Raw genomic sequence first — 22,699 nt, 5'->3', positions numbered from 1 at the left:
TGTGTGTGTGTGTGTACAAATCCGTAAATGCTGGCTCCTATAGTGTGCGGCTGCGCCCTGCCCAGCCGGCAGCAGCATAATGATAGCATGCAAGGCCTCTAAACCCTATCTACAGTCTATAATTAGAACCGAACACACACGCGGCTTAAAACACAACACCGTCCGCACACCTCTGTCTCGTCTTCTTCACTTCGTTTCTCTCTCCACCCCTCTTTCTTTCTTTCTTTCTTTCTTTCTTTCTTTCTTTCCCTCCCTCTCTATTTCAGCCATCCTATGTGTCTCAGCCACACCCCAGCACTCCCAATAGTCACGGCATCGCAATTTTCACCTCGAAGCCAAAACGAAATTTAATATCGAAAAATTCAATACGACTACGATCCTACGGTAAACAAGGGAAGCCATCAAGCGACGTTGCGGCACAATGGACACCGAGACGCGTCGCTAAGTTCCCACACTTGGCTCTGCAGCGACTTCTGCATCGAGGTTTTGATGTTCTTTGTCGGCTCTGTAAGCAAAAGCAGCTCCGCGTTTCACTCCTGGCGTCCGTTTGGTTCGACCAGTTTAGGTGGACTGGGATTCAATTTAAGAGTGTTTGATGCCATTGCCATGTTTGACTCCGCTGAATTTTTTTTGCGCTGACTGCTGCAGTCCGCCGTCGAGAGCCAGACTGCAGTTCTGTCTGCTCCAATTCTTCTTCGTCTTTTATCTATTATCTAGTGCCATCTGTGGAATTTCAGCTCGCGGAACACATTTGGTGAAAGCATTCAAGTTGTAACGTTTATACAGTGCAAAACTGAATTCAAGCTTTTGCAACATTATTGGAGTAGTATCAAAATTTGGGTTATCGCGGCAACAGTCTGATTCTGAATATGCTCTGTAAAGTGTCGGGGTCGAGCAGCACGCCTGATATAGATGTCTGCTAGAACCAGCGAGGCAGAGTCATGTTATCGGTAGATTTCAAAGCCTCAACCTTGTTATTTTTTTATTTCATATGTCAGATCTAGCAATTGTAGAAGCCCTTATGTGCTGCAGGCAACGTTGAACGTCATCTGCACTGCTGCCGACCTTAACCAGAGAGGAATTGTTTGGAAATTCTACATTTTCTTCTTTCAAATTTTGCAATGCAGCTACTGAGATTTACTTTGGGGCGGCAGGAGGCTAGAGGCTGGAGAAGCAGGCTTGTGATTGGAGGGTTACCTTTAGTTTAAATTCCTGGACCGGCTGGGGAAATACCTGGGTGGGAAAGTGAAGGAGAAACAGTCTCCCTCTCTCTTCCTCAACAACTGTCCTTAAGGTGCCCTTGAGCAAGGCACTTAACTCCCAACTGCTCCAGCAGATGATGCAGGACTAATGCAGGATGGTTGCAGACTGATGCAGACTTGGTGTAGCACTGATGCAGGTCTGTTGCAGGTCTGATGCAGGACTCTAGCAGCAGTAATGAAATGGTGGAGATTGTACTCTCTTTGGCTTCAGCAGAGTCTTGAGGTTTCACTTCCTACATGGAAGTGACAAGGCGCTGACACGGAATCCAATCAAATATCACACACCGCCACCTTCTGATCTGATAGACCGTGGATTTCCATTGAAAGGACACACACACACACACACACACACACACACACACAGATACACACCAGAGTGCTGAACTGGGCCGTGGCATGTATGACAAATGAGTTTTAACACTAGGGGTTCACTGCTGGATACAACAACATGGCGTCGTATCTCTCTCACTGTCTCTCTCTGTCTCTCTCTCTCTCTCACACACACACACACACACACACACACACACACAGACACAGACACAGACACAGACACACAATGTCATTGCAGACCCCCCAGGGTCCAGAGAAAGTAGCTTTTGATTTGCATACCACGCACACATTTTTAGCATTACAAGTGTTTACTGGGCTGTCCTAGGTGGCAGGGAGGAGAGACACAGAGAGAGAGAGAGTGAGAGAGAGAGAGAGAGAGAGAGAGAGAGAGAGAGAGAGAGAGGAGAGACAGAGGGAGGGGGAGGAAAAATGACATTGTGTAGTTGAGTGGTGTCTGTGGGGACTCTCTCTCTATGGCAATGTGACAGTGGAGGATGCAGATGGAAACGTGCCACACACACACACACACACACACACAACTCCCACACACACGGCTGGCTGACTGACTGCTGTTCTGTGAGGCCTCCCAGTCTGGGAACCCAGAGGTGTCAGACAGTTATAATTATCACTCTGCTTCCACACACACACACACACACACACACACACACACACACACACACACACACACACACACACACACACACGCACGCACGCACACACAGTGTTCCAGCGTTGAATGGCATCCAGTTAAAATCGAGGCCCGTACACCAGTCTGAAGTTAAAAAAAAAGAAAAAAGAGAAGCACCCTGGAAAGCTTGTTTTCCCTCGTTGGCATAAAAGAATGTCAGTTTCCAGCTTTCCTCATTTTCAACTTCTGTTATCACATTTTCTGTCCATAAATAATTCATACGCAATGTTCCAGTATGAAGTTTTTTTTTTCATCTAACACAAATTCACTGTCAGGCTGGCAAAAAATGAAGCAAGATAAAATTTAGCCTATTCATCAAAATAACACTTTGCGACCAGGAAGTAGTTTTCTTTTGGTCTCGGGGGCGATGGCGTATTAAGGGGTCGGGCTGGGGTGAAATCTGATTGGCCGACCTAGGTCCCACCCTATAAATATGAGTTATGACTCGCCAATGGTCAGTGCATTTACAGTAGGGTTCAACTGATATGGGTTTTTGAAAGACAATACTGCTACCGATATTTTTGAATAAAAGCTGCCCATAGCAGGTATTTTGTGCTGATATTTGGGATCTTAACATTTGCCAATTTTCATGCCATGAAATCTCCCAAGCATTTGTACCATGAAGTGACACTAAAACTGTCCATTTAAACCCATACTAATGTCATTCTTTTAGGTGGTTAGCAGCTCCTTAAGAAAATAAAGAAAATAAAATGTCATGGTTTTAAAGGCTGTTTCTATGATATCTATCTATCTATCATACTGGCAGTGGAACAGATGACTGGAAAACATATATCAGTCGAAACATAATGTGCAGTACTTTGAAGCTGTAAAAAATTATTTGATGTTAGGTACTTATGAACAGGAGTGAGTTTCGAGAGCCTGAATTTGAATGTTATTCATAAAAATTAATTTAAACTGCAAACATCCTCATTAGTTTGGTATTCATTAATATTTGTACAATAGAGATTTTGTGCTAAGGCACATACAGTATATCACGTAACCATGACCGCATCCTGGGTTTGAATCCAGCCTGGGACCTTTGTCTCATGTCATCCCTCTCTCTCTCTCTCTCCCTCTCCCCCCAATCTTTCCTGTCTCTTTTCATTATAGACTATCTAATAAAGACAAAAATGCCACCCGAAAAAAAAAAAAAAAACCTTGATCACCAACTTGACTTGTACAGAAATATTTTCCGCGAAGGATAATGGCTATTGGACACGTGAACGGCTTGGTATCACTTATACATTGTCTGTGGTTGGTAAAAACCCCTTTGAAAGGCGAACTGCGTCCTTCAGCTGCACATTGAGTTAAGCAGGTTATTATCTGGTGGTGATTAGTGACATTTGTATGGTCACAAATCCCAGATACCTTGATCCTCACCTGGCAGCTGAATAGGCTTCCACACTGAGAACAGCTGAAAACAGCAACGTGTCGCGGCGCACGGTGCGAGCAGGAAGTTTTGAGGACGTGTCGTTTGGAAACAATGGAAACTCGCTGCACTTGAAACACTTGGCGAGAATCTACCCGCACCATAGAGATGAATAGACCGACTTCATGAGCTTAGGGGAAAAGAAACATTTATTTCAATCTCTTGAGCAAAATCCTTACTGAGAGCAAAACGCTTCCCCCCCGTATTAAAGGCAATACAAACAAACAGTAATGTATGTAAATGCATGGGTGGAGTAATGCACTGTACTGTAAGGAGTCATTCTTCATTTGAACATAATGGCTTGTGTAATGACTAGATTAGCCTCCAGAGAGACTCCGCACTCACTGTGTTTAGTGTAGGACTTAGGAGTGAGGCATGCTAAGGTAATTATCAATATAAACTTACCTAACTGAATGCTAATGGCAGCAAAACACCCTGTTCGCAGGCACACACACACACATACACACACACACACACACACACACCTACACACAGTTACTATTACACTTGTGAGGGCATTCTGGTCATGGTGTTATACTTGAAACTTGCAAGTACAGTTAAACCTGGAGCACACACTCGCAGGCACACGCACACACACACACACACACACACACACACATTCACAGGTACTACTATACTTGTGAGGACATTCCATTGACTTACATTCATTCCCTCATGCCCTCACATTAACCCCCTAACAATCTATCATCTATTATATCGCCTATCATGTACATGAGATAAAGAATAATGATAATGTGAATTGCTAGCGATGCACATTCACACATGTAAATGTGTAAATTAAGACACTGTATCTTTATATAAATATCTTCAGTTGTTGCAATTACCTGTTGCATTACCTTCCATACTTTCCATTTGTCTTATTCTTATCTGTATCATATTCTCTGCTGCTCCAATGACCCAATTTCCCCATGAGGGTCATAAAATTTAATCTAATCTAATGTATTCTAATGTGATCTAAAGGTTTAACTGCACATCTAACCTTAACCTCACCTTGACTGTGACTGTAACCCTCAGCTTCACCCCAAACCCTGAAATAAGCTTCCTCAAATTCTGAGTACCGGGAAAAAATATGTATTTGAACCTGTAACCTCGCAAGCAGAGTTAAACCTGGAACACACACACACACACACACACACACACACCCAACTGCCCACCCATCTCTTACAGTAGACAAGTAGTGCGTATGAATGGCGGGTGTTTGAAATGAAAACGGCGGACCACCCAGGGCTGTCAGTGTTGCCCCGCCGACCTCCGCGGCTGACGGATGAAGGCTATTCACACCAAGCCTTTAACACCTTCGGGTCCCCCGCCTCACCGACACACACACACACACACACACACACACACACATACACACTCTCAATAGTCAATACAAGCCCCGCACAATCCCCTAAGACAAATGGACAAACTTCAAACACTTACATACACAACCTCCGAAAGACAGAGAGAGAGGGGGGAGGGGGAGAGAGAGAGAGAGAGAGAGAGTTAGTGGTTTACCAAAAAAGACCTAACTTCATCTCTCTCTCTCTCTGTCTCTGCCACCCTCCCTCCCTGCTCTCTCTCTCTCTTTCTAAACAAATGCACAATCCTCATCTAGAGAGAAATACGCTGTGTTAGGGCGACGGCTCCATTTACTCCTGTGGGGGTTCATTTGGGTCCTTTCAGGCCCTGTGTGTGTGTGTGTGTGTGTGTGGGAGGGGGGTATAGGGAATGAAAGGCGTGGGGCGCTGTCAAATAGCCCCCTGCTTTTAATGGCCCAGCTGCATCATTACCTAGCACACACACTGGGCCCAAATAGACTGAGGGAGGAGGAGGAGGAGGATAGACAAGTCTATCAAACTAACTATGAGGAGAGTGAGAGACAGAGAGAGAGACGGAGAGAGAAAGAGAGAGGGGGGGGGCACTCATCATTACCTAGCATACACACTGGAGTCGAAAGGACTGAGAGAAAAAAGAGGAGGAGGAGGAGGAGGAGGGAGGGGACAGACAAGCAACTAACTACAGTACAAGGCGTGTTAGTGAACTACACACTGAGAGGGGGATGAAGAGACTAGCACACACACACACACACATACACACACACACGCGCACACACACACATGCACACACACACACACACACACACACACACAGGGCCTCCAGGGTAGCTTTGCAGCGGCTCTCTGTCATGAACAGTGATGTAAGGCCTCTGTCGCTGTCAGGTGTGTGTGTGTGTGTGTGTGTGTGTGTGTGTGTGTGTGTGTGTGTGTTGATGACAGGAGGTGAATGGCCACACACATCCCTAATAGAGTGGTAAGAAGAATAAGGAGCGATGGGACGACTACGTGTGTGGGAGAGACATCAAGGGCAGTGCGCTGAGACACACACACACACACACACACACACACACACACACAGAGGGTCAAACACACTACCACTCATTTACCCACATTACACTGCAGCACTACAGTCACCCAATTCTATATTTCTTGTATAATGTTACTAGAAAAAATCCCCCAAAATAAAACAACTTGCATCCAAAAATGAAAATACGACATTCGAGGTGAAACTGGTAAAACATACTGATGTAAAAAAAAAAAAAAAAACACAAAAAAATAGCATTGTGTAGTGAAAAAAAGTTATGACTAACAAGGCAGCCGCTTGTTCATCACCTCTTCTCTGGCAGGAATGTCAATAGCGCCCGACACCTACGAGCTCCACCGCCCTGCTGCTTTGCATCCTATTTTATGCTTTCACATTACTTCCAAGAATCCCCACTTCTCTTTCCATTTCCATCAGTCACTCTCTCTCCCTCTCTCCCGCTCTCTCCCGCTCTCTCCCCTCTTTCCATCATCTCCATCCATCCATCTCTTGTCGGAGCCTCTCAGCGGGGCTCGGGCTGTTGTGTGCGAGGCATACTTGGGCTGTGGCGTCAGTTTGGAAATGAGGCTCGTTTGCATTTAAACACTCTGCTCTCTGGGCACTTGGTAAACTTGATGAGAGGAGGATGAGGGGAGTGGAGAGGAGGAGGAGGAGGAGGAGGAGGGGGGGGAGGGGGATGGGGAGGAGGGAGGAGGGAAGAGAAAGAGAAAGAGGGGAATTGGAGAGAGGGAGCGCAACACTAAGAGAGAGAGAGAGGAACTGAAGAGAGGGAGAGGGAGTGAAAGAGGGAGTGTGTGGAGAACACTGGCTAATATAAATTCATTATGTAAATCCGCAGCTCAAACAAATTGACAGGCGGGTATTACACCCGAGAGGAGCTGAATCAAGAGCATGAAAGCATTAGCTCCACTCACCCTTGACCTCCAACCTCGACCTGTTCACCGGAGTGTGCCTGTTATGCATACTAACGACTCAGGAGGGGCCGGCCGGACAGTAACATTGCAACAGATTTTGTTTTCTTACAGTGGCAGCAACAGAAGAAGTGCTCAATCCTACATCTATCCTGGAATGTCAACTATGCTGAGAGGAAAACACTGGAGAGATGTGTTTTCTCACAGCGGTAGACCCACATCCTCCATACAGACTGCAGACTATTCTTTCTTCAATGTTTAACATTAAATCAGAATTGGGATACTGTAGCCGGAGGAGCTGACTGCACTGCAGCAGCCACTGTAGACTAGTCCTCACTGAATGTTATACGGTACATCAAAATTTGTAATTAGTCTAACCTAAAACTCGTGTCTCTCAAATGACTGATTTTCTAGATCATTCTTTCTGATGTCTGGAAAGAGGAGATATATTTGAATTCGCAAGCAGCGCTACAGCAAGGCTGCGATGTGCCTGCAAAACAGGCACATCGTTCTTTTGTTTTTCATGGATTATTCATCTTTGCATGCGGCGCTTTAAAATGGTATATTACATTATAGGGGTTGGATAAATTATTTTGTTTGAATTATGAATTATTGAACCAAAAAAAGTGCATTTTGATGTAAAATGGCTGTCCTGAAAAGTGAAATGAGCTTGGGTTCATGGCGTTTGTTTCCTTTTTGTTTCCTTGTTGTTTTTGACCTTGGCAAAGAGATACAGTGTGTCGCTGTAGGCCGTGCATTTTAGTTCTCTGAGACGTTCCAGGATGAAACCCATAAAGAATCGCAATACGTCATTGTTGTCATGTGAAAAACAATTTGGGGTAATTTCATGCTTTCACTTCAATTATTGAGAAACATTCTAAGGCCTTCTAAGGCTTATGAAACCCATTGGATAACCTTTTTCTTAGTTTCTTAGTTTGGAGTGCCTTAACCCGCCAGACACTTCAACACCCAAGGTTGGCCACTCTCTCACAAAATAAGATTAATCAAACATTTCATATATCAAACCCTCATGAATATCCAAAATGTATTCAGCAGTCACTTCAGCGAGATCCCCCCCTTCTTGACTCAACAGGCAGTTTGCCTTTGGAGCCGACCATATGGAAGGACAGGAGTTCAAGTTGTCGCCGTTAAACAGTGGTGTGACGAGGGCGACGACAGCCGCGGTCTTAAGCATCTCCAGCTGCCGGCAGCTTTAATTGGCCTGGCAGAGTTACAGCCAGGCGCCACTCATCTCTGACCTGAGCGCCGCCGGAAAAACCATTAAACAGGCTTCAAAGACCGCCGCTGGGTTTAGGGATGAGAGGGTGAGAGATGGAGAGAGAGACCGAGGGGAGAAAGAGAGAGAAAAGGCAGATAAAAGGCAGAAAGGAAGAATGAGAAATAGAGTGAGAGAGAGTGAGAGAGTGAGAGAGAGGTCCTGATTATCGTGTTTATCCAGTGTTTTACCCAATGTTTCTCATGTTGTGTCTACTTAGAGTAAATCCTTTAACCACATGGAGACCAGGCTGTTCTACAGAGAGCCTGAGGACAACAACTGGACAACTTCACTAATCTGAATCTTAATGAGGTGGAAATCCCTCCCATGTCACACACACACACACACACACACACACACACACACACAACTACTATGCACAGATACACACCGATGCACACATACACTTGACCAATTGTGCATGTTTTCTTGTGGAAAATTGGAACCTTGCAAGATAGCGAAAAAGTACAGAATGTGTACAGTCCCATTTCCTGTTAATGACATACAGTATAGATCTAATTAAGACGTTTATTCCAGTATGATGTCAGCTCTGTGGCTCCCTAGCTGATCAGCTGCCTTCATCTCTGCTGTGGAGAAGTGCTTCTGTGCACAAACAGAAGCACTTAAAAAACTATGTGATTTATTCTAAAACGCGTAAAATGCGAGTATGTGCTGTTTTATGAACATAAAAATGTTTAGCTATATATATATGTATCATACATCCTTGTACGGCAGCAGAAGAGGAGGGTCTCCTGTTGTGTGACATCATGTGTTCATACAAGAAGAGGATTATGGGAGTTGTGTGAAAAAACCACAGCTAAAGTATGAAGATTTAGAGTTCGTTTTTCACAATAATACAACTTTTACTTCACTTTTTTAAAATTAGATACTGCTCAATAATGATCAAACATAATGTGCATTAACTTTTCTATACACGCACAGACAAATGTATGTGTGCGTTAATGCAGGCATCGGTCATCACCCTCCATTTCCCGGCACGCCCGCGGTCTGGAGGTCACCACCGTCCAGCAGTGGCAAAGATCAGCGGCGAGCATCATCCCTCCCTCCGCCATCAATGCCGAAGCCCAGCGGCACCATTCAATTAAAGGCATTAGCAGCATCCTGAAGCAACATTCATTTGCTGCCTAATTGACCTCCGAGTCACAGTGGAGATCGAGCCCTGGCAACGACGACAGCTGCACAGACCGAGGCTCCTCCATGTTGACACCGTAATTATACAACAAGCCACCCAACATGGGCTTTAGGGTCAGGACTGGAGGAAAAGAGAGAGAGAGGGAAGGAGAGAGAGAGAGAGAGAGAGATGAGGAATGCTGAGGAAAGAACAGAGAGAAAGGGAGATGGAGTGAAGGAAAGAAAAGATGAGGAGAGAAGGACAGGGAAGGAGAGGGGAGAAGAAGAGAGGAGAGAAGACAGTTGACCGGAGGCTTGTTCAGCCATGAGATTAGGCTAAGTGATGAAAAGCAGGAAGGAAATAGAGAGAGAGGCAAGCGAGAGAGCCTCGGGTAAGGAAAAAAAAGCATAGAAGACGGATGAAAAATGCTTTTCAGATGCTTTTAACCATGGGTGGGGTGAGACCGAAAATCAAGATAATGCGGTTCTACGATCTTCGTGGCCAACATCAGGACAGGAATGGCCACTGGGCTCGATCTAATAATGGCCTTGATAAATAGCTTCGGCTTCAATCACGGCGTACGGTTGAACCCGCTTGTGCTTGAAACATCAAATTAACGTGGGTGTCTGGCCGTGTCAGCTGTACAAAGGATAACATCACCCCCGCTCTTGAAAAACATAAAATGGACTAATCTAATCTGGTAGGCATATCATAAAGCCTAACAATAAAAAGCACTTAACAGAAACTTCAGTAAAAGATACATGAAAAGATTTGAATTTGAATAGCCCAATCCGGGATTTTGTGAAATTGCTCAACGTTGATTTGGGGACTTTTCATCAAAGGTTAATTTGGCCTTTAGAATGAGGATAAGCTTCACAAGACACCAGACATCACTATAATGGAATAATGTTCATTGACATCCCAAAACTAGCCAAACACTGGTCTAGGCCTCATCTAACCAGGACTCTGTTATGATAAAAATCACTAATTCTAAACTTTGGCCAGACTGCTGAATTAATAAAGAGGAAACACTAACTGGGGCTTCTGAGAAAGGACAAGTTGTTGTTTTTAATGAAAAGTGTTACTATAAAAAAAAAGCATTCTTGTTATTGTTATGATTAAAATCCTTATCAATCCTTCAAATCCGGTGGATTGGTAAGCAAAACTGATTTAAAAAATGAAGTGGTGAACTAAAGAAACTCTGTGTTATCATTAACACTGTGCAAAAAAGGAAGTGGAGGTGGACTGGATATACACAGAGGAACAAAATGTCAAACATCACAAGACAGGATCTCGACTAAAACCCACGAGGGAAAAACGAAGCGGGAACCCCCCTCCTCCCCCGACAAGAGTAGAAGTACTTTTTTCTTTCATTTTTCTTCCTTTAGCGGGAGACAATCACAGAAATCATGTGTCTGAAGAAAAAAAAAAAACATTATTACATTAGAAAAAAAGTGTCAAAGCTATCAGCGGGAAACAATAGCACTGTCTAAGGCACTCAGACAGTCTGAAATGGAGGAGTAGAGCAGTCAATAATGAGCCTTCACGGAGTTATGAATCTCCAACACAGACAGAGCAGCTGAATCAATCACCGGGCCCATAGGCTTGCTAGCTGCTATTGAAGTGCCGTTCACACTGAACCGAGATCAATGGCTAAGCTAGAGTTGACCATCGATCCAAACCATCCTCTCCTCTGCTTCCCTGTCCCGTCCTCACACTTCAGCGGAGCCTAACAAGTCAGGAGAGCCGAGACGAGGCCGGCTAGGGTAAGACGGCAGCGTGTAGCCTTGACCCCTTGATCTGTAATGGACCACGCTCTTAAAAAAACATTCTTCCTCAGAGGTTCTTTGTGGGCTAAATGGTGCTTTAGACAGCCATTACTATTTGAAAGATCACTTAGACCTCTAAATGGTTCTTCACTGCTATTTGAAGAAGTGAAAGGCTCTGTCTACTACTAGCTACTGTAGAAATCCCACTTTTAACAGGCCTGCTACTTTGCTGCCGTCTTGGCGCTGCGCTACCAAAATGAATTGTTGGCAAAAACCCATAGCACTAATGCAGGGCAGAGGCGGGTAGGGGGGACTTTGACTGTGGCTCTCAGTGTAGGATGAAATGGGCTTGGGGTGGAGTTGCAGCAAGCCTGTGATAGTCCTAGCCAAAAGTCTGGAGAGCTACTTTCAGGTAACCAGGCACCTGGGAGTCAGAGATGAAGAGCCTGGTTTTGTGCTGACTGGAACACCCCGTTTTTTAACTGAGCAACTGCAGGTCCTGTGTGTCGATCCAATTCGCCAATGTGACTCCCCTTGCTGGACGGACAGGACATCAACTGCCACCCTCTGCACTGACAATATTTACCATCAAAACCTGACAGTCTGTTGTTTTGCCACATGTTCATGTGGTGATGTGAAATCAATATTATATTGCATCTGAGAAAGAAAGGTGACTCAAACAAAAAAATCCACTCTCAGACATCCATCAATCTGTGACGCTCAGTGCATTCCAGGAGTTATTTTGTGATGAAGTGTTGTAATTCATCTTTTTGTTGTACCCACTTTCTTTCAATCTGACTCATCTACTTCTACTTCAGTTAGTGATTTCCTACATTTCAAGTTCAAGTCAAGTACAAGTCTACTTATAAAGTCCTTTATCACACAAGCATCTCTCAAAGGACTTTGCAGAGAATGAACCTAACTAGATCTAACTGATCAACAGTCAATCGTAAAACAGAATGCTGTAACACAAAGGACCAAGCACAAGAAAATCTCTCTCTTATTAAACTCCATTATGGCTGTGCTGGAAATATCTTTGTGATGTCACATCATCTACATTTGGCCAATGTTTCCTTTCATCTACCATGAACTGAGAGACCAAGAGGAGAGAGACAGGATGGCTGAAGCCTAGGTCAGTGTCGCCCAACACAGGCAGTTCAGACTAAATGGGAACTGGGGGGAAGAGATTGGCCATGAAGTCCAAACACTGACAGGTTAGGAAAGTTGAGGAGTGGAGAGGAGAGGAAAGGAGAAGAACAGAGGAGAACAGAAGGAGGAGGAGAGGAGAAATAGTGAGGAGAGAAGAGAGGATAAAAGAGGAGAGAAGGAGGGAGGAGAGGAAAGGAGAGGAGAGGAGAGGAGAGGAGAGGAGGAGAGGAGAGGCAGGGCGTCAGGCTGCAGTGTGTCTAGACAGTATTCATGATCCATCTGTCTGCCACTGCCACGGCAACAGCCAGCGGCTACAGCAAGATGGCAAACTCCATTACAACAGGAACATTTTCTATGTCCCTCTCCCTTTCTCTCGCTTCTCCCCTCTCTCCCCCCCTCTCACTGTCCACCTCCATATCTCTTTCTTTCCCTCCGTCTCCTTCTTTCTCGCTCTTTCCATCTCCGAGTACCCCCTCCTTATCTCTCTCTCTCTCTGTCTCCATCTCTCTCTCTCTCTCCCTCTCTCTCTCCCTCTCTCTCTCTCTCTCTCACTGCCAGTCTCACTATCTTCCTCTCCCTCTGAGCCTGTCTGCCCTCCCTTCAACCCCCTACCACTCTTTTTGGCACTTCACTCTCTCACTCTCTCTCTCTCTCTCTCTCTCTCTCTCTCTCTCTCTCTGTCTCTCTCTCTCTCTCTCTCCCTCTCTCTCCCTCCCTCCCTCTGTGTCTCTCAGGCATCACCAGAAAATGTGCACCGGCTCAGAAAATTACAATCATTGTACAGCTTTCCCATAACGCCGGCCGCAGACACTTACATTAACATTCGCTCTAGACAGCTAAATATTTTAAGTGCCCGGCGCTGGATTCTATCCATTGGAAATGAGTGCCCCCCCCCCCCCTCCACAACAAAAAAAAAAAAAGAAAGGCCATTCACAGTGCCTTGTGGAGGGAAGGGGGGGGGGTAGACAGAAAGAAAAAAGCGAGAGACGAAGCAACAGAAATCTCCAAAACAACATTGGTTGATGATGAGGGTTTAGGGTTGGGGGGGGGGTGGAGGGGGGGGTGAAGGGCATGGATACAATTCAAGGAGGAAGGGAGGGAGGGAGGGGGGGAGGACGAGAGGAGAGGAAGAGATGGGAGGGGAGGTAGGGAACTCGCCAGACAGACACACACACACACACACTTACACACACGGCCGGGGATGAAAGTGCTGCTGTAAAAAGTTTTCCCTCTCCTCCTAAAAGTTGTTGAAAGAGAATGCTGCAGCACATCAAAGTGGCCTGGCAGACAGCCATCGGAGCCCATTGGTGTCCTTCACCCTCTCTCTCTCTCTCTCTCTCTCTCTCTCTCTCTCTTTCTCCCTCTGTCTCTCCCTCCATCTCCCTCTCTATCTCTCTCTCTGTCTCTCCGTTTCCATTGATCGTGACGAGCCGAGGGAACACTCTCATCTCGTTCCCTGGACAGTGCTGCTCAGCGGGAGGTGGGGGAGCTGGGGGAGGGGGGGCTGAAAGTGACGAGGAGGAGATTCAAACAAGAATGGAGAGGAAATGGAAAGGTGGAAAAAAAAACTTTTGAGAAAGTAAAGTCCCCTTTGATCGGTACAAAAAGTATTCCTATAAGGACTTATAGGGTGTCTGTGGTACAGTAGTGAGTTTACAGTGACCGTATTGTAAATGATGGTATTTCTATCTCCTATAGTATCACTATAATATGCCTAGAATATTCCCATAGTGACTTACAGTGTGTTTGTGGCACTCAGTAATGAGTTTATGGTGACCTTATTTTAATTAATGGTATTTTCTCTATGATATCACTATAATATTCCTATAGGGACTTATAGTTTTGATGTGATGTTTGTACAATTTATTATAAGATTACTACATCTCTTTTCGGTAAATGCTACAAATACAATATGCATCTCATATTTTTTTATCTTCATGGCTCAAAGGCAAAAACCCCAATGCTAGAAACTCATTATGCTCCACAGAAAGTTAGTCTGCAGTACCACACCCAAAAATGATTGTGCGAGTTATGCACCTCGGCATCTCCAACATAACTGTTCACTGGGGACTGACAGACAAGAAAAAGACAGTTAAAGACGTGGATGCCAGAGAGGAACAGAACTGAAAACACCAGAGAGAGAGAGAAAAGACGAGGGAGTGAGAGGATAAAGAGGGATGAGCGAGGAAGGAGAAAGAGGTTAGGAGGTGATATATGATCTATCTATCTATCTATCTATCTATCTATACTGTAATAGGGTGAGGGTACAGAGAGAAACAAACGGAAGCAAAGTGGTAAACCAGCAGCTGCTGGCACTCACAGTTGAAGATGGCAGTGTTGGGTGGGGAGTGGGTGGGGTTAGGAGTGGGTGGGTGGGGTGCAGGTGGGGATAGGTAGGAGGTAAACCAGCAGTGGCCGGTACTCACAGTTGAAGATGCCAGGCGGCGGGTGCTGGGTGACCACGGGGCAGTTCTCCTCATCGCTGTTGTCCCCACAGTTGTTCAGCTGGTTGCAGATCAGCGAGCCCAGACGCAAACAATTCCCATTGGTGCAGTGGAACTTGCACTCTGCACAGAGGGGAGGAGGTAAGCAGACAGGGAGGAGAAACACTGATTAGCACAGCTATCTCTAACGGGTCGGTTGTCTGCATAAGAGCTGCGTTCACATCTGCGTTTGCATCCCAGGAGAACAAATGTTTGTTTGTTTGTCGACTCGTGGTTCCTCAGTCAGTCCTGCTTTGAGAGATGATAAGAGCCTTGTTCAACACCTTTTTCCCCACTGTTGAGATGCTGGGAAGCCATTTTGTGTTGTGTATTAAATCCCAAAGGCTTACCGTGTATCAGGAAAATGGACCGTGAACACTTTCAAAACTATAATCAACAGCAAAAAATGTAAGAAAAAAAATCACCAAATTTGATTTAAAAAAATCCTTGTTCACAGGAAATGTTCATAAAAAAATAACTCGACCTACACAAACCAGTGTCATCAAAACAGTAGTGCATGCAGGCACAAAAAAAAAAATAAAAGTGTAAAAACACCCATAAACTGAGGACAACAAAGTGCTCAAATATTATTATTACATGTCACTCTCCCCGTTATCTACACCTCAGAATGTGCAAGGTCATGTGAAATGATTTTTTTACCTGTGAGCTCAAACACAAAGCAGCGTTAATGCGTTGAGTTCACAGAGAAACGAGGTCAGACAAAAAGCGGTCCCCCGTTCAAAACAACAAATAAATAAACAGCTTTTCAAACGGGTCTTTGATGTGCCGCAGCCCCAAACCATAATGTGCTTCTGTCACGGCTATTACAAAAACGCTTTTTTCGCCCTAAATATTAATATGCCTGATTAACGCAATCTGGTTTGAAGAGGGGGAGAAAAAAACACAAAAAAAACACCTCAAACCTATGAATGCAAAAGCAAAAAATATATATATTCTAGGGGGAATGAATAATCACGCTGAACTTTAATCATAATAACTGAAAATAACAACAACAAAGTGTTTGATGCATTGGAAAGCAAGGCCGGGCTAGTATGCCCCGGAGTGTGATGTGTGTGGTTTAGTGCAGCCATTCTCTGAGAGCTGCGCTCACACAGTGCCCATTAGGAGTCCATAAAATGGGAGTCACAGCAGAGATGGGAAAATAAATGAAACTTGAATGAGAAAGAGTTAGCCGTAGAGTTACATATTCCAACAAAAACCGAAATAACTCAACGCAGTGACATATATCAACACAGAAGTCGAGCCTGTTTAGGTTTATGATGGCATGAATGTATGTATATGTTGATTATTATGTGTGTGCGGGTGTGTGCTGCCTCCTTAGCTTGTCTTGTGTTATGTTTCTGTGACTGTGTATTCCAGCAGGCTGCAAGTATGCGAGTGTGCTGCTTAGCGATGGGACGATATGCTTCAATACGCGATATGGGGTTCACGATTCGATACAACCACGATACCATGTGATAAATAAAAGTCAACAAAATATGACAGAATTATGTTCATTTCTGAGCTACAAATCTTTGTAATGTTAATTGGCTTGCTAGTCATTACAAAGTGCAAATAATATAATTTGGATGGAGAGCTTGTGAAACTGTGATGGTCAAGCTGTCTCATTTGTGATTACTACAGCAGAATAAAATGGAGCTAATATCACCATTCTTTTTTTGCCCCACGATACGTATTGTCACATTTTTGTATTATGATATATTGAATTTCGATATATTGGTCTACCTTGTATCTAAAGGACACCTCCTGTTAGTTTAAATAATTAAAAGGAGTTTAAACAGCCTGTTTGCAATCAGACAGCATCTATGTGCAATATACAGTGAGAGAGGGCTCTACCCTGCAGTGTCAGTGTTGGGCTCTCCTCACTCACTAGAACAGTATAAAGCAAGGCCTCTTCAGGGTCTGAAACCAAACCAGGAAGTTAGTCCCTGTCCCTGGTGCCCATGCTCATTAAGACATGCCAAAATGTTATACTATCCATTTTGGAAAGAAAAAAAAAATGCCACCCTCATTGCATTAGGTAATATTTCAAAAACACAGATGATTATAGCCTCAAAAACAGAACTATTTGCAAGCAAAAGATGACTCATAACTTTAATAGTAACCCATCATGTCTGCTGTGGGTTTACTTTGATGCCAGCAATCATTTTGTTGGAGTAAGCATCAGGTTTTTTGTTTTTATTTCCAATGATGGATATCTCATTTTGGAATGAAACTCTTCACATATTCTTGGCATGTGGGACTCCCAAGCAATAAGCCAACGAGCCATTTTGGATCCCGACCCGTAGTTAAAGGGTGTAGAGGGAGAATCACGCCAGTGTCCAGTGTGAGGTTGATTTTTTGGGGGGTTTTATGCTTCCCTGCCCCTGAGCTCCTACTGTACCAACCATACTTCCTCCCTATTAGGTAAAGGCAGTGAGCTTCACTGATAAATTGGACGCTGATGTATCTCTCTCGCTACGATCATCCCTCCAATAGAGACTCTCACCAGCTCCTCCGTGTGCTTTTTGTGGCTTAAGAGGAGGAAGTAACTTTAACCAATTACAATTGAGTGGGGGAGGCAATGCTGCTGAAAATGTTGCATGCCATCTCCATGGATACATTATCTCAGTGAGGTTTTCTGAAAAAGAAATCAGACAGGCAGGGAAGATCAGGACAACGTTCTCCTGTAACCGTACTGAGAACTTCACCCGCTGGCCAAAGACTGACATGACACCAAGACACCAGACTGGGATGAGACCACACAAACGGACTGGTCTAACATGATAATTTCCTTTGGTCCAGCTAACATGGCTACAGAACAATTACAGGAACGCGCTCAACTCAGCTTAATGTTTATGCCGGGTGTCGCATCCTCAAAATACAATGACAAAGAAAGATCCAGTGCTGCATGAAACGTGTTCGAAACATCCGTGCGCCAATAGATCTTTCTTTACAGAAGAGTTGCCCACATTGTGTCACATAAATGAGTGCTGTCTCATACGTGGACAGTACGTGAGACTGAGGAAATTGGAACAATTAACATAACTCCCACTGAAATATTCAGCGAAATGATGTCTTTGCCATAGTAACAAATCAGCTTTGACTCTCGCGCGCCAAACTCATTACTTAATGTGATTACGCAGGTCTAATCGACCGCCGCAATCAAGTCTCGGCGAGATTCTCCACACTTCTAATAGGGATCCGTGTTTTGTGAATTTTTGTCCTTGGCAAGGTAATAGAGACGGAGGCAAAAAATAATCCCTCGGAGGAACAGTGGAAGGAAACATTTTAATGAAATTCATTAGAATGTATGGGGGGCGAGCTGCTGTGTTTTGTTGCAGTTAATCAACACACACAAACACAGGCGGCTTATACCTGCGCATACTAACACAATGAAACAAAGGCAGACGCACGCACACACACACAAACAAACACCTCGCAGGCCCTTTCCTGTTGCGAGTCCTTCCGATCTGCCCGGCTGGCACTGAGCGACCTAATGACACTGCACATTTTCTCCTCTTCCTCCCATAACAAGAACAGCTTGTTCTGCTCTTGTCTAGACAGTGGCGGGGGAAAAAAAAGCCAGGAACAGAGATCCGATTCAAAGAACAGACCAGCATGACCGTTCTCTGGAAAGAGCCCTCTCCCCTTCTTCTGAGTGGCAATTAGTGAAGCCTCAGTGACTTGCCCAGCCTCTCCTCTCCTCTCCTCTGTCTGTCTCTCACCCCCGTCTCGTCTATTACTCTCGTCTCTCTCTCCTCCTCGCTCACTGCTTCCTCTTTTAGTCTTTTCTTCTCTCCTCGCCGACGCGCTTTTCTATTACTCTCCCATCTTGTCTATCCTGTCTCGTCTCCTCTTTTACTCTCCCGTCTTCCCTCTTGTCTATCCTCTCCTCTCACTCAGCGTGTCCTCTATTACTCGCCCATCTTGTCTATCCCGTCCTGTCTCTCTGCCTCCTGTTACTCTCCCGTCTTCTCTCGTGTCGATCCTCTCCTCTCACTCAGCGTGTCCTCTATTACTCGCCCATCTTCTAACCTGTCCTCTCTGCTGCTCTTCCGTCTTCCTCTCCTCTTTAGCTCGGCTTCCGTTCAACTGTCAAGTGAACTTTAACTAAACCTTTGAAATGTCGCAAAAAAATACAAGGCAGCAGTAAACACGTCTTCCCCCACAAATTAGTGGGGAACAGATATTTTACAGACAGACTTCGCTACAAATGTCATTGCTTTTTACGCGTTTCCATTGCTATTTAACACTTCTTGTTCTATTTCTGCCTTCTGCTATTTAACAATTTCTGTCTCACAAAAAACTTCCCTCAAGTCAGCGTAAAACCTCGTTTGTGATACTGAGGGAATTTTATTGAAATTTGCCACTGCCATTTATTCTTTTTAATTTGATGCATCATAATTTGCATAAAAACCACACTCAAATCCAATGTATTTATAGAGCTCATTTCGGAAAATGATGCAGATCAAAGTGCTTTGCAAACATGATTAGACATTAACGCAAAGACATAAAAACAAGACACCAAGACATAAAAACAGCTAAAAGTATAACAAGTACAAGTTTAAAGCCATGTAATGGATAGTACAAGTATAAAGTATGGTTGTGGGAATCAAACGCAGCAGTAAAAGATGTTTTTAATTCCCTCTTTATTTATTCACCATCAGTGAATTATTATTTTAAAGAGTGAATCAGCGCTAAATCATGTTTTTTGAGCTGGGAAATGGTTATATGGCTTCTATAGAGTGAATCGCATAAATCTTGTTTTGCATCTTTCATAATGGTGTTTACACACTGTAAGCAAATTCCTTAAATGTCGCAAAAAATATATATATATATAAATCAGGTGCGTTTCCATCAGCTGAGTTGAAGCAAATCAATTGGCATCCTGAGCGACAAAAAAAAAACATAACCATGAGAAAAATGGAAAAAAAAGTTGAAAGAATCGATTAGTATTGGGCAAGTTGTTGTTTGAGTCAGCTGATGTTGGTCATATTTCACGCTGTCTGAAGATGAAAAGAAAGACATGCATTTGGCAATGATCAAATTCACCAACTAATGGCCATGCAAGCAAAATGCAAAATTTGCCATTTCCATTTAGCCTTTCTAATTACATCCTAATTTGCATAAATATGTTGAGATATAAACACTTTCCCATCTTCTGTCTATCCCCTCCTCTCTCTCCCTCCTTCTCTTCTGTCTATCCTCTCTTCTCTCTGTCTGTCAGTCCGTCGATCTCTCAGCCTGTCTGCCTCGACAGACGAGCACGAAAACACTGTCTGCTCTGCGGCGCAGGACAGGATGGAGGAGGAGAGAGGAGGAGACGAGGAGCAGAAAGAGAAGGACAGATGGCAGTAGCGGCGATAGGGAGGAAGAAGAAGAAGAAGAAGAAGAGAGGGAGGAAGAAGAAGCAGCAGCAGGAGGAGGAAGATAGAAACGATAGGAGACGGTGATGAGGAGGAGGATGAGGTTTGAGTTGATAAGAATGTGGGTGACGATAACGGCAAGGATGGAGGTGATAATGAGGATGATGATATGATAAGGAGTGGGAGAGGGGAAAGCAGGAGGAGGAGGAGGAGGATGACAAAAAAAAATGAAAGAGGAGAATGAGAGGGAGAGTAAAAAGGAGGAAGTCGCCACATTAAACCCAAACTCCTGTGACCTCCTCTCTGTTCCCACACCGCTGGAGTATAATAGGACATAAGATATCGACATTCAGCCAGCTCATTCTCCGCAGAGCCAGCGTTTCCCATCAAAGCTCTCAAAAGGGAAGCTTTCCTTGGAAGAAATGATTGAGGTTTTTTTTGTTACTACTTCCTGTCACTTTCAAAACCCAGACTGTTCTCTGGAAAAAAAAAGGCGAAACCAAATCCCACACTGGAGAAGAAAACTGCTCATGCAGACTTGGGAGAGAGAATGTGTGACGTGAATTGCACTTTGACGTGTGCGTGTGTGCGTGTGCCTGTGTGTGTGTGTGTGTGTGTGTGTGTGGGGTTGTGCCTGTGATATAACAAAGTGTTGTAGCCGTCGCTTGCCAGTGACAGTCTGTGGAGCGGGAGACTCATTATTACCACAGTGTGTATGCATTTCTGTGTGTGTGTGTGTGTGTGTGTGACTGCGAGAGTGTCCTTGGGCGTGTGTGTGTGTGTTTTTTCGCGTGTGTGTCTCTTTGTGCGATCGCCCGCGAGCGTCCTTGTGTGTGTGTGTGTGTGAGAACAAGTGAGAGTCAGTGGGCTGCTGTTGCTGCAGTCATGGCTGTCAGACCGGCATTATAAAGCATTATAAAAGAGGCTGTTTATAGCATAGCATGCTGTGGCACACCACTAATACATTACAGCCTGTATGAAGGCAATAACTACCGCCATTAAAGGAAGCCGGGACCCCTCCGATGCTAATGGTCACGTCGGCCTCTTTCCCCATCACTCCAGACGGGCTGCAGGTCTCCCAGTATTGATTTTATAAGTGTAGAAACTGATTTTATTGAGTCATTTTATCACTCCGCCGAGAAACAGACATTCACGTCTGCGCTAAGTATTACAGCGGTATTTCACGGGGGCGGAACATTTTGCGGATGGACATTTTTTTGCGTTACCCCCCTTCCACCAATGCTAATAGCAGGCCTGTCCCACCTAACCCCCCCTTCCATCATACGAGTCTTATAGGATTGATCTTAAAGGCTTTTTATGAAGATATCACCGACAAGTCCCACGCGTCCCAAAGTGAAATATCACTTTAACTTTGGATCCATGTTCTTTTATTACTTTCAGTGTAATGAACATACACATTAAAATGCCTTTATGTATTTCTCTAGACAGAAACTGGGGTCTGCACTTTGCATGGCAACTACTGTGAAGTTTCTGCAGTCTCTGTCTGACTGTTTAATATCCCCGTTGTCTGCCATCGCTCTCTGTGTTTCTTGGTTTCTTTTTTTCTGCTCTCTGCACTTCTGTCTCTCTCTCTCTCTCTCCCTCTCTCTCTCTCTCTCTCTCTCTCTCCCTCTCTCTGCCCTCCAGCCAGCATCCTTGATATGAGGTGAGCGGTAGCTTTGCAGGGCAGTAAGGTAATAAATGTGTTGCAGATGCGTTTGTGAGCCATGAAGGATTGGGGCATCTTTCCAGCCTGCTGTCCCTCTTTCACTCCTCTTTTCTCACCCTCCGCCTCGCCTCGCCTCTCCTCTCCCTTCACCTCCTCTCTCCATTCCTCTATCCTCCTCTCCTTTCCTCCTGTCCTCTTTTCTCCTCTCTCTCTCTCTCTACTGCTCCTTTCCCCTCATTTCTCTCCTCCTGTTCCTGCTGTTTTGTCCTCTCTCCTTCTGCCCTCCTCCCTTCTCTCCTTACTTCGTCTCATCTCTCCTCTCCTTCTTTTCTTCTCTCCCCTCGTCTCCTTTCCTTTCCCCTCCTCCTGTCTCCTCTCTTCTCCTCTCCCCTCCTCTCTGGCTCTACCAGGATAATTAAGCATGTCAGAGTTGTGCTGAGTTGGCACAATTGACACCCACAGTGAAGGAGAGAGAGAGAGAGAGAGAGAGAGAGAGAGAGAGAGAGAGAGAAAGGGAGAGAGAGAGAGATGGTCTCAGAATGATGGGTTGAGAGAGACGGGGGGTAGAGGAAGGTGCGGAAGAGAGGAAAGAGAGAGTGTGTGTGATGAGAGAGAGAGAGAGAGAGAGAGAGAGAAACAGTGACAGAAAGAGGGAGAAATAGAGAGAGACCTTCAGGCTGTGTCTCCTTTCTGCAGTCCAGACAGTGCATCACTACTGTTCTAGTGTGTGTGTGTGTGTGAGTGTGTGTGTGTGTGTGTGTGTGTGTGTGTGTGTGTGTGTGTTACGGAGAGGAAGTGGATGTACTTGTGTATGCCTCAGGGAGATGCAGTCACGCTACTATGGTAGCAA

General features: G+C 44.8%; 1 protein-coding gene across 1 annotated transcript in view; it reads right to left on the bottom strand.

Moving 5' to 3' along the window:
* Nucleotides 1-22,699, bottom strand: part of LOC139921705 (low-density lipoprotein receptor class A domain-containing protein 4) — a 164,795-nt gene that overhangs the window by 71,024 nt on the left and 71,072 nt on the right. The window contains exon 3 of the mRNA XM_071912008.2: nucleotides 14,755-14,895. Within this exon, the coding sequence (XP_071768109.1) occupies nucleotides 14,755-14,895 (141 nt within the window). The remainder of the gene's footprint in view (nucleotides 1-14,754; nucleotides 14,896-22,699) is intronic.

The sequence above is a fragment of the Centroberyx gerrardi genome, chromosome 12 (genome assembly GCF_048128805.1).
Source record: "Centroberyx gerrardi isolate f3 chromosome 12, fCenGer3.hap1.cur.20231027, whole genome shotgun sequence".
NCBI classification, from domain to species: domain Eukaryota; kingdom Metazoa; phylum Chordata; class Actinopteri; order Beryciformes; family Berycidae; genus Centroberyx; species Centroberyx gerrardi.
The sequence above is the reverse complement of the archived record's forward strand: the minus strand, read 5'-3'. Positions and strand labels throughout refer to the sequence as shown.